Here is a 14977-nt window from a genome sequence, read left to right on the forward strand (position 1 = left end):
ATTCTTAACAGATGCGCCTAACAATTAGCAGTTTTATCTCTCAGAAGGTGGAAGAAACAATGAGGGGCGCTATGAATCTGGCCTCAGGTCTGACGAACAAAGAATCGTTTGGCAGAGTGGAAATGATGGAAACTTCTGGTGAGAATGAAAACATCATCCCAGTGTTGGAAAAGGAAATGCAAGACATGATCAGATGTGTTTTCAGACATTCAGAGGAGAAGTACCTGTGGTCTCCTGATCCGCAGTGCTCACATGCAAGTCAGAAGAGTCAGGGTGCTTTTGAAAGTGAACTTCTGGGGGCGCCTACGTGACTCAGTCGGTTCTGGTTCTGAGCCTGGGTGGCTCAGTGGCGAAGCGTCTGACTCTTGATTTCGGCTCAGGTCGTGATCTCACATCATGTCACATCAGGCTCTATGCTCAGTGGGGAGTCTGCTTGAAATTCTCTCTCTGCCTCTCCCTCTGCTCTCTCTCAAATAAATCAATCTTGAAAAAAAGAGAAAGAAAAAGAAAATGAACTTCTGACATATGAGCTGCACAGGGCACTTACTGGGACAAGAGGGGAGGAAGGCAACTGAAGAAGTTGATGAGGCTGTATTGGAGACATTCTCGGGGAACTCAAATTTTAAATAGGTTTTTTTAAAATATAAAATTAATGTGTGCTTAATATAAAGAATTGGGAAATAAAAAGTAAAAAGGAGACAGTAAGCATCACCTGTAATTCCACAGAGTGACAGTTGGCTACTAATATTTTTATGTTTCCTGGGGCGCTTAGGTGGCTCAGTCGGTTAAGCGTCTGCCTTCGGCTCAGGTCATGACCCCAGGGTCCTGGGATCGAGCCCCATGTCGGGCTCCCTGCTCAGCAGGGAGTCTGCTTCTCCGTCTCACTCTGCGTTTCCCCCCTGCTCGTGTTCTCTCTCATGCTCTGCTCTCGCTCTCTCTCAAATAAATAAAATCTTAAAAAAAAATAATATCTTTATGTTTCCTGGCGATATTTTTCTGTGCATTGTTTGAGATTATCATACATACATGCACATGCTATTGGTGTTCTTGCATAGGAATAGGTACTCTTTATAAATATTTTGTGATGGGCTGCATAATTTTCTATCAGAGATATTGTCCATGGTTTGCTTAAGTAGTCCTTTTTATTTTATTTAAGTAAAAATAACACTGCAATGAACATCTTTGTGCATGAACGATTTCTCTAAATCCTAAGTTGCTTTTTTGAGGTAGATTCTCAGAAGTTAACATTTACAGGGCTCTTAAATTACCACCAAGTTGTTTGCTAGAAAGATCATGCCAGTTTATCTGCCCGCTCTTTTGTGTGTACCAGCCTAATAAGCTCAAATTTTAAGAAGATGTGTATTGTAGATGGAAGAAAAACTTAATGAAAAGGAAAATGTACAAGAGCCACATTTAGACCTAGAAGGCTAATAACTAAGTGAGCTGAAAATTCACTGTGGAAGCTGCTTGAGGAAACAGTGAGTGTCGTAGGTGGTTTAGGAATAAGGACAGTATCAGGGCTCCTGGGTGGCTCAGTCCATTAAGGATCCGACTCTTGGTTTTGGCTTAGGTCATGATCTCAGGGTCATGGGATTGAGCCCCACATTGGGCTCTGTGCTCAGCAGGGAGCCTACTTGAGATTCTCTCTCTTCCTCTGCCCTTCCCCCCCATTCTCTCTCACTCTCTCTCTCAAATAAATAAATAAATCTTTAAAAGAAAAGAATAAGCACAGTATCAGCACGCTGATTGGGGCGGATGGAGTGACATTGACAAGTGGCAAAGAGAAAACCAAACTATTCCACTTCTCCCTTTCTTCTCTCTCTTGCATCAAGGAGGATGATTGTCAGACTGAAACAAGTATTGCAAACACTGACATAAGGGAATTAAAGCCCAAGATGGGAGAATTGATGTAAAAGTGAATCTGAGTGGTTCTAAATAAATTCAAGGCTCTTGGCCCAGACAAACAACATGGGAGAATGCAGAACTTACAAGGGTGAGCTCACTGCAGGCCACTACGGCGATCCCTGAGGGTCGTAGGAACTGGAAGAGGTACCGAAAGAAAGAATGTGAACCACTGTTCACCTGATCATTCAGAATCGAAAAGGAAAAGAGAGTGTAGGCACAGACTAAAAACAGCGAGCGGGATCCGACTTCCAGATGAAATTCAGGACAGATTTTGAAACATACATGTTGTGAGCACTTAGGAGCGAGTTGTCCCTTCAGAGCCAAGCACCCGCTCCTTGTCTTCTCCCTCTAGCCTCCTCAGTAAGGCTGTAGTTACATATTTATGGACATGGAGAAAGCATTTCATTGAATTTTAGATGGGTGTCTTTTCGGCAGAGCTTGAAAAATGTAATCCAACTACCAGAGTATTTACATGGGTTGATCTTTGAACACTTGTGCCCAAAAGGTGCCAATAACTTGATCAGCACCCATCTGCAAGGAGGTGGCTGGTAGGTCGCCGGAGTGCTCCCATCCCAGCCCTCACCTCATCAGCATTTTGTCAGGAACCCGTTGAGGGTGAAGGATGCTTATCAAAGCTGCAAATGACATGACGCTGTAAAGTATGGTTGTTACTAGAAATAGAACCCAGTCTGGAGAGACTGCAGCACGCTGGAATGATGATAAAAAATAACAAGATGAAATCTAATATTGATTGACATGCATCCGTATGGTTGGGTTCCAAACACCAGCTATGTATGTGCCAGGAAGGGCAAGTAAAAATGACAACAGTAGAAAGAGTAGCTAATATTTATTAGATACTAGTTATGGCCTCTTCACATCTGATGAGCACATCATCCGAGTTTCAGTGATACTTACTCATGGGTTGAAAATTGTCCCCATTTTTCGGTTGAGGCAAGTGAGATACAGAGAGGTTGAGTAACTTGTCTGAGGTCACACAGCTGGGAAATAATATGCCGGTGCTCAGTGCCTGCATATCCACTGTGGAAATTCACACAACCACTGAAACGGTTCCCTCGCTCTTTTTTAAATCAGGACTTTAATTTGATATCCTGCCAAAACACTGGGTAAGCTTAGACAGAGAGGTAGGTGGTTAGTAATATGGACTTTGAGCCAAGCCAGCTGGCTTGTCCGTTTCCTGGCTGTGTGACTTTGGCCGAGTCAGTTCACATCCCTGTGTTCCAGTTTTCTCCTTTGTACGTTGAGCTAGTGATTGTTTCTGTCGTATAGTATTGCTCTAGGGATTCCGTGAGTTCTGTGCAGAGAGCACTGGGAACAGTGCCTGGCACACAGTAAGCTCTTGTAAGGATTTGCTGTTACTATGAGGTACTTGAGAAGGAGTGTGGCAGCGTTTTAAGAGTTGGGACTGTGGAGCCAGACCATCTGGGTTTGAATCCTAGCGCCACCATGTCCAGTTATGTGTGCCGCAGTTTTTGCTCATCTATAAAATGAGAATAAGAATCTTTGTAGAAAATATTCAGTCTAAGTGCCCGGTGATTGTTAGCTGCTGTTATCAGTAGACGTGTATTGTCCAGAGGAAGAAAGGTTCTGGTCCTGCCCCCGGTACTATGTTTAGGGATGGGAGCTGACTCTGCTCTCTGGAGGAGGTGGGCGGGTTGGTGAGGGTCTAAAAACTGCAGCAGAGAAGTTCTGTTTGGACCGGTTTAGGACATTTAATCTGAAGGCAGGATGACTAAGCAAGGAAGTGATAACTTTCCTCATTCATGTCAAGGGTTGCAGAAGTGTTCTGTGTCATTGAGTCAAGTTATGACACCGCTTGGGAGGCTGGAAACAAGGAACCTGGGCCAGCTTCATCGTGGTTCAGCCTCTTGACTTGTCCCGGCTTCAGTTTCCTAATGAGTAAAGATGGGTGGGAGTTGGCCTAGATCATCTCTGGGGTGTCTTCTTCTCTTTTACAATGCTATCCTGTAAGCCGCAGAATCTGCATCAAAATCCCATTTACACAGAGAGTTTGGGACAAAGGGTGTTTTGATGAATGTATATTGTAGCAAAAGACCTTGAACTGAGTATCGTTCAAACCAGTGCCATCATCTCGTGACTCCGAGCCCCCGTTTCCTCCTTGTTAAACTGAAATGAGAACATGATGGATTTCACGGAGCTTTTGAGAGAATCACGTGAGGTCATCTATGTGAAAGCACCTAGTCAAAATGTCGTGTTTATTATTGCTTTAGCCGGTTTATAACTTTTCCAAGAATCAGAATAGACGAAAACACTCTTAAGCACCGCACTCTACTTAAAATAACTTAATCTGTTTTCCGAGACTCAGAAGATCATCCAGGAAGTTACAAAATCTCAGGGTCATCATCGTGAGCAGGGAGTAGTTCGGTAGAAAAAAGGTCCTGGCTGTTTGTATTCTTTGATTTTTCGGATTCAGATGAAGTGGGAGGATGTTGACTATGTTAAACCCAGAAAGGAATAGAGATCACGTACTCTAAGCCCCTCATTTTACAGAGGAAGCCACTGAGCCAGAGAGAAACTGCCCCAAATCAGCTGTTAACTAATGGGAGCTGTGGGGGTTAAATCCAGGTTCCTGACTCCTAGTGCGCTTGTCATCATTAATCCAAACATAACTCAGAAAGCTTGAAATCAGGCTAAGAATGTACTGATGAAAGTGGCTGCTGCTTTGACCATGGAATGGAAGAAATATTAGAAGGAAATTTAGGGCCTGGGTGTGTCATTGAGGGGTATGACACCATGAATTTCACTTGACCCACTTGGAAAAAAAAAACACAGTAGAATTCTTAGGAATTTTTCTTAATCACAGCAGTTCATTTCTTCTGTATAAAATTCTTCTCCAATATGCTTTGAAATGCATTGACATTAAAAATTCAGGTCTTAGTATGGCTCTCGTGGGTTTATGATGTGCACAGGGAGTAGTGTAACAGAGGTGCAGAACAATGGTCTCTCTCTTCCTTTTACTAATGATTAGTAATATCTGTATTATCCAGCTTTGCTGAGTTAAAGTCACGGGAGATAACTGTAAAGGCGGTTCTGTGTGATACCTTCTCCCTCATCTTGCCCGTGCGGCTTCTGTTACACTAGCAGCTGTGAGCCACATCAAGTGTCAAGGCCAGAGCCCGTGAGCAGTGAGTAGCCAGTGAGGGCGGCACTTTATTCCTGGATGTGTTCAAAGCAGAGGGCCACCTACACCTCCCTTCTCTTCCCATTTATAAATCTACTTCTCCAGGGATATACAGATTTTTTTGCCGTATTTTTAGTCTGTTGATAACTTGAGAAAGCCTCCAAGGATCAAAGTTTGGGATGGGGAGGATTCAGGTCACTCAGTCTTTTCTGAATCCCTAATAGATGCTGAAAGTCAATCTGAATTCTGACTCTGGGTGGGAAATGCGTGCATAAGCATATCATGAGGGATAAGAGCACAGACTCTGAAACCGGCCTGCCTGGGTTTGCATCTCAGCCCCTCTTGTTACCCTGGCCATATGACCTTGGGCAAATCCCTTCGATGCACCGAGCCCGAGTTCCCTGATCTCATGGGATTGTTGTGAGCATGCGGTTAAATGAACTTATATTTATAAAGTACTTACAGGAGTGCTGGATGATAGATATGCTTAATAAATGACTATTAAGCAAATTAAATGGTCCTAATTAGACAGACTTGCCTCTGGGTCCAAGGCTCTATTCCATTTAGATGCTGTAACTCCCAGGCCTTAAGGCTGTTAGGTTCGAGGAAGGGGGGCTTCCTTTTCCTCAGTCGTTCTAGTGAATTAAAGAGGAAACAGCAGCAGGACTTGACTTTGAGTGCTGTAGTTTCTCAAGCCTCTTTCCAGAAGCTCAGTGAATGTGTCTACCTTCTCTTTATGCTAAGGGAAGAGTAGTGTCTCTGTCCTGGGTGGCCTCAAGCGGGCAGCTTGGTCTGCTGGGGTCACTTTGGTAAACCTGCTAGGATTACCATGGTATCCCCTGGACTGCCCGTGACTCGATGGGTCCCTTTTGCACACAGCCCAGAGCACTCCTGTTGGTTCCCCGGGAGGGGGTTTCCACAGTGGCTCCGCTTGGCTTCGGGGACGGGGCTGTGGGAGACATTAATGGGAAGTGAAAAGAGAAACTGTCGCCCTTCACCAGCAGGGCTGTTGGGAGTGTGTGACTCTTCTTGTATTTAGGGAAAAGATTACTCATGAGTATTTTCTTCCATAGAATATAAAGAACCTCAAATTACTGCTTGTGTCCCCCACCCCCTTCTCACCCGCCTCCCTCCGGTTCAGTGAGTCCTCTGTGTTTTACTCTCATTGCCCCTGCCGAGTGGGACTCGGTTCTGTATTTGCTCCGGCACTCACACTTCCAATAAGCTGCCCCGTTGTTTTTCCTGTTTCTGCCTGAGCATCTTCTCGTGGTCCACCTACGACCACGGCTTCTTCCTAGGCCAAGCTTGACCGGAACCTCGCACTTGGCCCCCAGTATCTGGTTGTACCCACGCCGTTTGTGTGAGGGAGAGGAAGGGGAAAGGGCCTAGTAGCAAATCACTAATCACCGTGCTGTTCCTGTGTGAAGGTGACACCACTGACGATAGGAAGGAAACGTTAAGGTTTTTTACCGGTTCAAAAGTGGAGATTTTGAAGTGCAGAGCCATCCTTACTACCACTCCCATTTCGTTGGGATTCCAGATAGTGTTTTCAAGGTCGTTGGAAAGAGTGGGGGCACCTTCTGTACCCAAGGACTGTTTTTAATAGGCATTACTTCTTGGCACGTGTAAGAGTCGGAAACAGAACTTTGAGCTGTCTTTTATTCTCAAGATCGTAGAGCAGTAGCATACTACACATCCTTATTTTGTGATGCCACTTTTTTTTTCCATGTAAAATTACTGAACATACAAAACAAGAAAAAGAACTCTTAAATGCCCATCTCTGATTAGGCCAGCCTACTGATGCCCCACACGACAGCCTACTTTAGAAAGGACTTCCCCAGAGCTCAAGGAAGCCAGCTACCATCCTTCAGAGCTAGACTTTGCAAAGGAGCCACCTGGAAGACAGAGCCAGTAGTCATGCCCAGAGGCCCTGGACCTTCTCCAAGGGATTGAGCTGTTCATTCCCTGGTCCACTAGGGAGGAAAAGCAGCCCATCCAAGTAGACCAGACAGTTCTTTGTGATGCTTAAGGATGAAGAGGTGACTCTTTCCAGGATGAAGCTGAAGCACACTTTTATAGCACACCTGAGTCTCCTTAGCAAGTTTAAGTAACTTACTGGAGGAACTTACTGAAGCTCCTCGTAGCAAACCCTGATTCCATTATGCTTGAACTATTACTTCCTGCAATATAGTTTTAGAGAATGAAGCTCTGTGAAGCATCTAGCTTCTTGCAACCCATCCATTCTCATTTTGGTCTCAGGATTGCTTTCAGCTCTTAAGAATTATCGAAGACCCCAAAGAGCTTCACTCATATGGATTATATCTATCTATATTTACCATATTGGAATTAAAACTGAGAATTTAAAAAAATACTTACTGAAAAATAGTAAGCTAAGCTTATATTAGCAAAAGTATATATTTATGAATATATCTTCCAAAACAAAAAAAAGTTAATGGGATAAGTGTCCTTGTGTTATATTTTTGCAAGTCCCTTTAATATGTGGCATCATAGAAGATGGCTGAGTTCTCATATCTGCTGCAATATCACATATGCAGCTTCTAGAAAATTCCACTATATACTCATGAATGAATGAGAGTGAAAAAAGGTCAATAACCTCTTAATATTGTTAGGAAAACAGTTTTGACTTCGTAGACACCCTGAAAAGTTCTTGTGATCCCCAGATCACACCTTGAGAACCACTGTTCTAAACCACTTAAATGATAATATCAAAGATTTCCCATAACAGCAAAATGAAATAAAAATATAGACTCACAGTCAGGCATCCAGAAAGATCCAGCTTGAGCTACCCTCTTAACCTAAGCTGCAGCCCTCCCTTTGGCCCACTTCTGGTCCTACGCAGAGTCCAAGTACCACCCCCGCCAGGAAGTTCTAACATCAAAAAAGTAGAATAAAAAGGCAAAAGACCTTTTATCCTTACTTTGCCCTCTCATTCCCAGAGGCTAGCCTGATAGTTTCCCAGAGGCTGAGTGCATTGTTCTTTCTGGAAGAAGTTTCAGGGAACACTTCATTATTTGGCAGCTCTCGAAGGTCAAGCCCAGCTCTGGAACATTCTCACTTCAAAAGGACAGTGGGTGACAATCGGCTCAGCTGTGATTCTCAGGTCCCCTCCAAAGCACGTTGACATCTGCCATGACTCTGAGTCCCTTGGGCGTTTCAGGCCACTGAAGAGCCTCAGCTTTAGCGCATACCTGGAATCAAGACAGCCTAGGCAGCTGGGCAAGGAAGGGCAGGGCACTAAGACCTAGGGTCCACTGAAGACACAAGAAAGGATTTGTCTTCTCATTTTGCCTCTAAGTAAATAGTTCATTGGATACCACACTTTGGCACTTAACAAATCTTGAGCTTTAACTTGACATTCAGAGTTGAACATAAGGGCTCTTCAGACGCGGAGACTCAATTTTATTAACCATTCGGAAAGCTTTTCCCTTTATTCCAACTGTCTAACTGACAAGACCTTCTTTTTTTCTCTTTCTCTCTCTCTCTTTCTGCCTCGCTCTCTCTCCAACAGGCTTGCAGCCAGTTTACTGGAGCAGGGATGACGTAGCCCAGTGGCTCAAGTGGGCTGAAAACGAGTTTTCTTTAAGGCCAATTGACAGCAACACGTTTGAAATGAATGGCAAAGCTCTCCTGCTGCTGACCAAAGAGGACTTTCGCTATCGATCTCCTCATTCAGGTGAGAGTCTGGACCCCTGACACGTGCTCAGCTGGGACAATCTGTTAGCCGTTGGTTGGTCTTTGCCAGCAGTCATCATGCCCAAGAAATCCCCACAGTAGGCCACCAGGAGCACAAAGACAATGACCTAAGCTTAAGAGAGGAAAGATCTTGCTGACATAAGTCAGTTTGAGGGGAAAAGAGGAAGAGTTTCCAGGTCAAGGGGAAACTTTGAAGGTTGGGAGAAGGAACCCACTTAGGACCTACAGACACTGGAGCTTAAGGGATCTCGCTGTGGCCATGAAATCAAGAAGAAAATGCATTCCAGCTCTTTCACTCTGCCTTGCTCCTGATTCTGAAACGTTTGAAAGATGCTTAGGAGTGAGTACAGGTGGTGAACTGCTCAGTGAAAACCAAAGACAGAAGAGGAAGGGGCATGAGTCCTGCTAAGGTAGCTGGAGTGGGAAGAAGAGACTTGAGGGAGCAGGAGGTAAGGTGGGGAAGAGGTGGAGATCCCAGGGGCTAAGGCAAGCTTAGAAATAAACTCAGAGGGCTTCAGGTGATCCCCTTGCAGTACTGAATTGTGAAGTATTGCATCTTGTAGCTTATAGAGATCCTGAAAAGTACACATGGAAAACTTCTCGGGTTCATCTAACTAGGCAGTTTTGTCAAAATAAGGGCTCCTAAGACTCCATGGGAAGATTCGATTCGGTAAAGAGCTTTAGTACCTGCAGAGTGTGTTGCTGACCTTAGGTAAGACTTCAATTATACTTTCTAATTTCATTTCTTAAACATTATGGATATTTAGCAGATAGTTATTTGGGAACTCCATATGTGAAAGGGGACCTTCAGTCTGGGGTTTATGCCTCTTGAGGGGCCAGTTAATTCAAATACCAACAGGCCATCCTTCTCTCGAGTCTCATTGTGGCCAATTTTAATGTGACTTGTCCGGGAGAGACTCTCTTTGTCTTGACAAAGGGCAAAGATCCTGCATAAGGTCTTGGCATGGTTCCAGCGACGTTCAACCCTTATTTACTCCTGGAGGCCTGCCAGAAGTTAATAAACTAACCGTCATGAGGAAACATCACCGTCACAGGGGGTGAGATAAGGATATAGAACAGTATCTCCCCTGCTTTTCCCAATTGCAGCAGACCGTTTATATGAGGAAATGATAAAGGGAAGTTTCCCCCAGAAGCAGAGATGTTATTGAAACTTGAAAATTTATTATCTTTGAAAAACAGATCATTTTTAAGGTTCTACAAAAGAATGGAGCCAGACACACCTGAAACATTTTGTCTCAAATCGTTGACACTTTCTGTAGTCTCAGAATAAGAAAACTAGAGCAACCATATATGTAAATGAAACTAACCTAAAAGGAAACTAAATAGTTCCTTTTAACTTAATGCAAAAATACTTACCTTGTCTGTTCTCGTGAAAGCACAAAGGTGTACTCAAAGGGGCAAAGTCACCTCTCTGGAGGAAAGGAGCTCTTCACTTTTTAGTGTGTTCCAGAAAAACCAGTCATGTCAGGCAAACAAGGGAAGACACAGTGATGTGTTTTGGTGGGATTTGACTTAGCCCTTAGCCCGGCTTTCCTCTGTGAGTCTGTAAGCAACCCCCTTGTCATATCTCAGGTACTCCTTTTTGTTGCTGATTTATTTTTCTCCCTAGTGACCTCTGTCCACTTTACTTAGAAACCAGATTCTCTCTGCTCGAGGCTGGAAGCAAAGATAGGCAGCAGCTTCCCAGTCGTCCAGGTCGCTGCCAGAATGGGCCATGTGGAAGATGCACAGGATCCCGTGGTCCTGTTAGAGAGAGACGATTGCATTGAACCTAAAGGCAAAATGAAGCTGGAGAGGAGAGAGGACAGGGTAGGATGGGGTTTATGAAAGAAGGAGTAGAGTTGGTGTGGGGCACAAAGGATGGGATGTGGAACTGAGAAGAACATTCCAGGTCACTGGAGCAACATTAGCTTAGTACATTTGGATGATGGTGAACTAGCCCATCTGATGAAGGGAAGAGGCAGGAGGTGGGAGGCTAGATGAAGCCAGTGCACTGGGCTGGTCATGAGGTGCTTAGACCCCCGTTAAGTGGCAGTAGAAATTCGTTCGGTGAGTATTTACCGAGCCCCTCCATGCTCGAGGTACAGAAGTATGGGCTAGGGAGGTTCAGGGATAGCAGGGGTGATTTCTGGCTGGATTGTCAAACAGAAGCTCCAGGGTATGGTCATGGAGCCAGATTTTGAAAGCTTGGAAAGGCAACCAAGGCGGAGGAAGGAAAGGTGCTAAAGAGGAACTGTAGATCAATTGGTGTGGAGATGGAGTTCCCAGATAAGGCCATGCAAATTCGATCCTCTGTTTGAAACCCTGTCCATCCTCACCCATCACCCCTGCCCGACTTGTCTGATTGCCTTTTCATATTTGAAGGTCTACTGACCTTTTTCAGGAAAGCTTTCCCTGAGTCCCATCCCTGCTTCCCTAACTTTGCCCTGCCTTCCTCTCCTCCACCTCTTCCCACCTCAGCCTGGGCTAGATGCTGTTCCGGGCTAGATGCTGTTCCTCTTTTATCACAGAGCATACCCTAATTCTGACGTGGCTACACACACACACACACACACACACACACACACACACACACCATGTTATATGTGATAGGAAGCTCCTTTGGGCAAGGGGCTATGTCTTGTTAGGCTGACTTGTCTCCAGCATGGCATCCAGTTGGCACTCAACAAATATTGATTGACTTGTGACCCAACACGTGAGTCCCTTAAAGCCCAGGTTAGGAAGTTTGGATTTTATTTTGCAGGTAGTGGGCAACCACTGACAGGTTTTGATCAGGAGAAGAACAGAATTGGAGCTCTCCCTTTGGAGCAGACCTTGGCCATCGGTGCCAGAGGGTGGACTCATAGGGTCCCTAAAAACAGGAGACCTCGTTAGAATGTTCTTGCTACAGTCCTCATTGGAGACATTGAAATCCAGAACGCGATCAATGAGAGTAAAATCATAGTACTTCAGGCCCAGAATGGTGAGCCGAGATGAGGAGCTCGTGTATAGGACGCACTAAGACTCATTTTGGCCAAGTGACACCACCACATCCCAAAAGACGTGTCCTATTCTGCAGCTGGAATTCTGAGGCCGGAGCCAGGCCAGAGCTAGCAACAGTAGATGGGAGCATTATCCCCCTTACATTGAGCTGGCAATAAAGAGAAATGTATCCTGTGGGTGATTTAATTAAGGCATCAACCAGAAAGCCGTGGCCAGAATTTCAAAGTGCTACCTGCTAGTAGGGGCTGCAAGAAAACTTGCCACAAAACAGAGGGGTGTTGTCAGAGGGTTTGGAAACAGAGCTAAGAAGGCGTTAGGAAGACATTCTCATTAGGAAAAAGGTCGGTAGAACTACGTGCTACCCCACCCACGTAGCAGGGTAATGAAGGCACGATCTACCTGCCGGCCTTCTCCTTAGGTCGATACAAGGTATGGATAGAAAATCTTCCTTAGCTCTCAAATGTCACATTTGCCAGTGTTTCTCCTGACATGGGCATTCTGGGTTAGCATTTGACGTAGTAGCTCTCCCAAGGCCCGGATTCTCTGCATGACTCCTCCGCAGGTCACAGTACTTCATTGGCCCCTATTTTCCTTCTCCATAAAATGGGATTTTTACCATGTGGATCCTGAGCTCCTTTCCACTCTTAACAGTTCAGCTCTACTTCAAGCATGAAACAGTGTTCAGCATGAACCTCCTACCCCATAGGCAATGAGTAAATACTCTGGTCCCCTTCAACCTCTATGCCTTGTAAAACTCATACTTTACCCAATTTTTTTCTGTCTTTCTTTGAATCTTTTTGGCTGCCGAAGATGAATCAGCAGCAGCTTCGCAGTAGTCATGGGGCTGCTGGAATAAAACAAAAGTATCTGGTTGCCCCGTCACCACGAATGGATGTTTATAGCTTCCTCCCAGCCTTGTTTCCTGCCTGGCCTCACCCAGAATTATGCTCTCTGTATATGGAAATAACATTCTGCTCAACACAACTCACTTCAAATGTAGAGAGGCGGGAACGGGACCCAGTGAATTATAATTACCTGAAATGTTAATGTGTCTTAAGTCCAAATATGGTAGCCTCTCTGAACTCCACATTCTTTGGCCAATTTGACAAACTGCACTTATCTCGTCCATTTCCAGAACAAGACTTGTCCATTTTTAACTACTAGAATAGAGCAGGGAACATGCACGATGTGCTTTACGTAATTATATTATCTCCAAACGGAAGATTTTAAGGCCGAAGATAAATGGGATATTTTCTTCGGAATATCCTCCCAGTTAGAGGATATAAGATAGTGCATTTATAACATTTGCAAAGCTAAAGAGTAAGTGTAAAGGAACTGTAACTTTATAAAATTGTACCTGTACAGGATAATTTTACCTACTCTTGGAGCTACTAGACAGTTGCTGCCTTAAATAGTCTGGGATGATTTAAAGTCAAAGGGGTGTTTGATTATTTGACCACTCTGAGACTTGAGAAAACACGTGGATAAGAAGGAACAGACAAGTTAGCGTTGATACTCACTCTTGTTTAGAGTCAGTCATTGTAAGACATCAAGGTGGGATGGATTTATGTATGCGTTTTTTATATGAACAACAGCAACAAAAACCACAAGTTGTCTTCAGTTTAATTCATGTTAGACTCTCTGTTGATGCTAAAAAATGGAAAATAAAAGCCTAGTTTCAAAGTTCCTTCAGTTCAATGCAGCAAAAAATGTATGATGGGTTTACTAAGTAAATCAGTCATTTAACATACCAGAATGTGATGTTGTGAATTACTTCTTCTCTCTCCAACACACCAAAACCTTTGTTTTTGGAAATATGCTTTGCTTATGACCTTCAAATATAGTAAAATTCCCTTCCAAGGTTAAATGAAAAATGCTGATCTTTATCTTCAGAAAGTTCCTCCTTGGACCAACTTGCTTATTCATTTCTATTAAGCAACGGTAGGTGCATTTGCTGGGTTGAGTGGCTGGGTCAACTGGCTATTTTAGAATCAAGTCGCAGAATCTGAGGGGATGGGTCACAGAGGGGAATTATAGTCCTGAAGTGTGGGAGTTGCAGTAGGCATGACCCTTGATTGGGACACCAGAGTTGGCTCTTTCTTGTCTTTCTGTGAACAGAGAAAAAAAAAAGTGTACAGACATCAGAGAAATGCTTAGATGGGTTAATTACAGAAAGGTCATTTAATTTCTTAGCACTTCGCTTTTCCCATTTGTGAAATGGTGGTGATGACCGATCCCTCTGCCGTATGGCGTGATATTATAACATGTAAAACATACAACACTTCCTTTAATAAAGCACCTACTTATTTTACAATATTTGTATTTTCACAGAAGCTTATTTTTTTGTTCATCTGTAATATCTCTTTATGTTCTGCATCCAGCTAATGGCGGTTTTCTTAACGGTATCTCTTTCCTAACTGAGTTTGTCTTGTCTTAAAGACGATATTCAGATTTTCCCACAACCGGCTCCCTTTTTCTCAGGATCTCTGTGCCTAAGACACAGAGATCAAGCTAAATCCCAAGTACTTGTTCCTAAGTGAAAGACTAGCTTATGTTTATGGTTACAGAGGCACTCTGTATTTAATAAAAAGGCCTGTCATTTAATCAGCCTGCAAAAATGGATTGAATGGAATTTTCAGAAAATAAGGTCGAACAGTATTGGAAAACCAAGCAGTCCCTTGATGGGAGGGGCCTGTCATGGGCACCAGTGGGACCTCCCTGGGCCAGTGCCCGCCTGGGCATTCTCACTGAAGTTACACTGAAACTGAATGACCCGAGGCTTTGGACTTTATCCTGAACATCTACCACAGGCAGGAAGGACCCAGCAGAGAGAATTTGATGACAAATCTGAAACGTGTCTCTTCCACCCTTGCACTTTTTTTTTTTTTAACGAATTGGTCAAAAGGAAACTAAAATCTCTGAATAAAAACAGAAGAGAGAGAGAGAGGAAAGAGAACAGTTTGTAAATTTAAGAAAGTGTTACTTCAGATAATCTTCACATGAGGATATGTACATAGTAAATCATCACCTGAAAAATGCAAATTTTAGGAATGTTAAAATTCTGCATTCAGACTACTGAACTCGAGAAGTTAAACGTTGTGAAACCCCAGGAGAGGGGCTCTGGGTAGGCCTGTAGATGACACTGTGCGTGGGTCCCAGCCTTTTGCAGAACAGGGAAGGCATAAGAACCTTAAA

General features: G+C 44.0%; 1 protein-coding gene across 1 annotated transcript in view; it reads left to right on the plus strand.

Annotated features, from left to right (window-relative positions):
* ETV6 (ETS variant transcription factor 6) overlaps positions 1–14977 on the plus strand; it is a 186129-nt gene that overhangs the window by 131072 nt on the left and 40080 nt on the right. Inside the window, exon 3 of the mRNA XM_040642165.1 lies at positions 8595–8759. Coding sequence (XP_040498099.1) covers positions 8595–8759 — 165 coding nt within the window. The remainder of the gene's footprint in view (positions 1–8594; positions 8760–14977) is intronic.

This window comes from Ursus maritimus, unplaced genomic scaffold, assembly GCF_017311325.1.
Source record: "Ursus maritimus isolate PB19 unplaced genomic scaffold, ASM1731132v1 scaffold_26, whole genome shotgun sequence".
Taxonomy (NCBI): domain Eukaryota; kingdom Metazoa; phylum Chordata; class Mammalia; order Carnivora; family Ursidae; genus Ursus; species Ursus maritimus.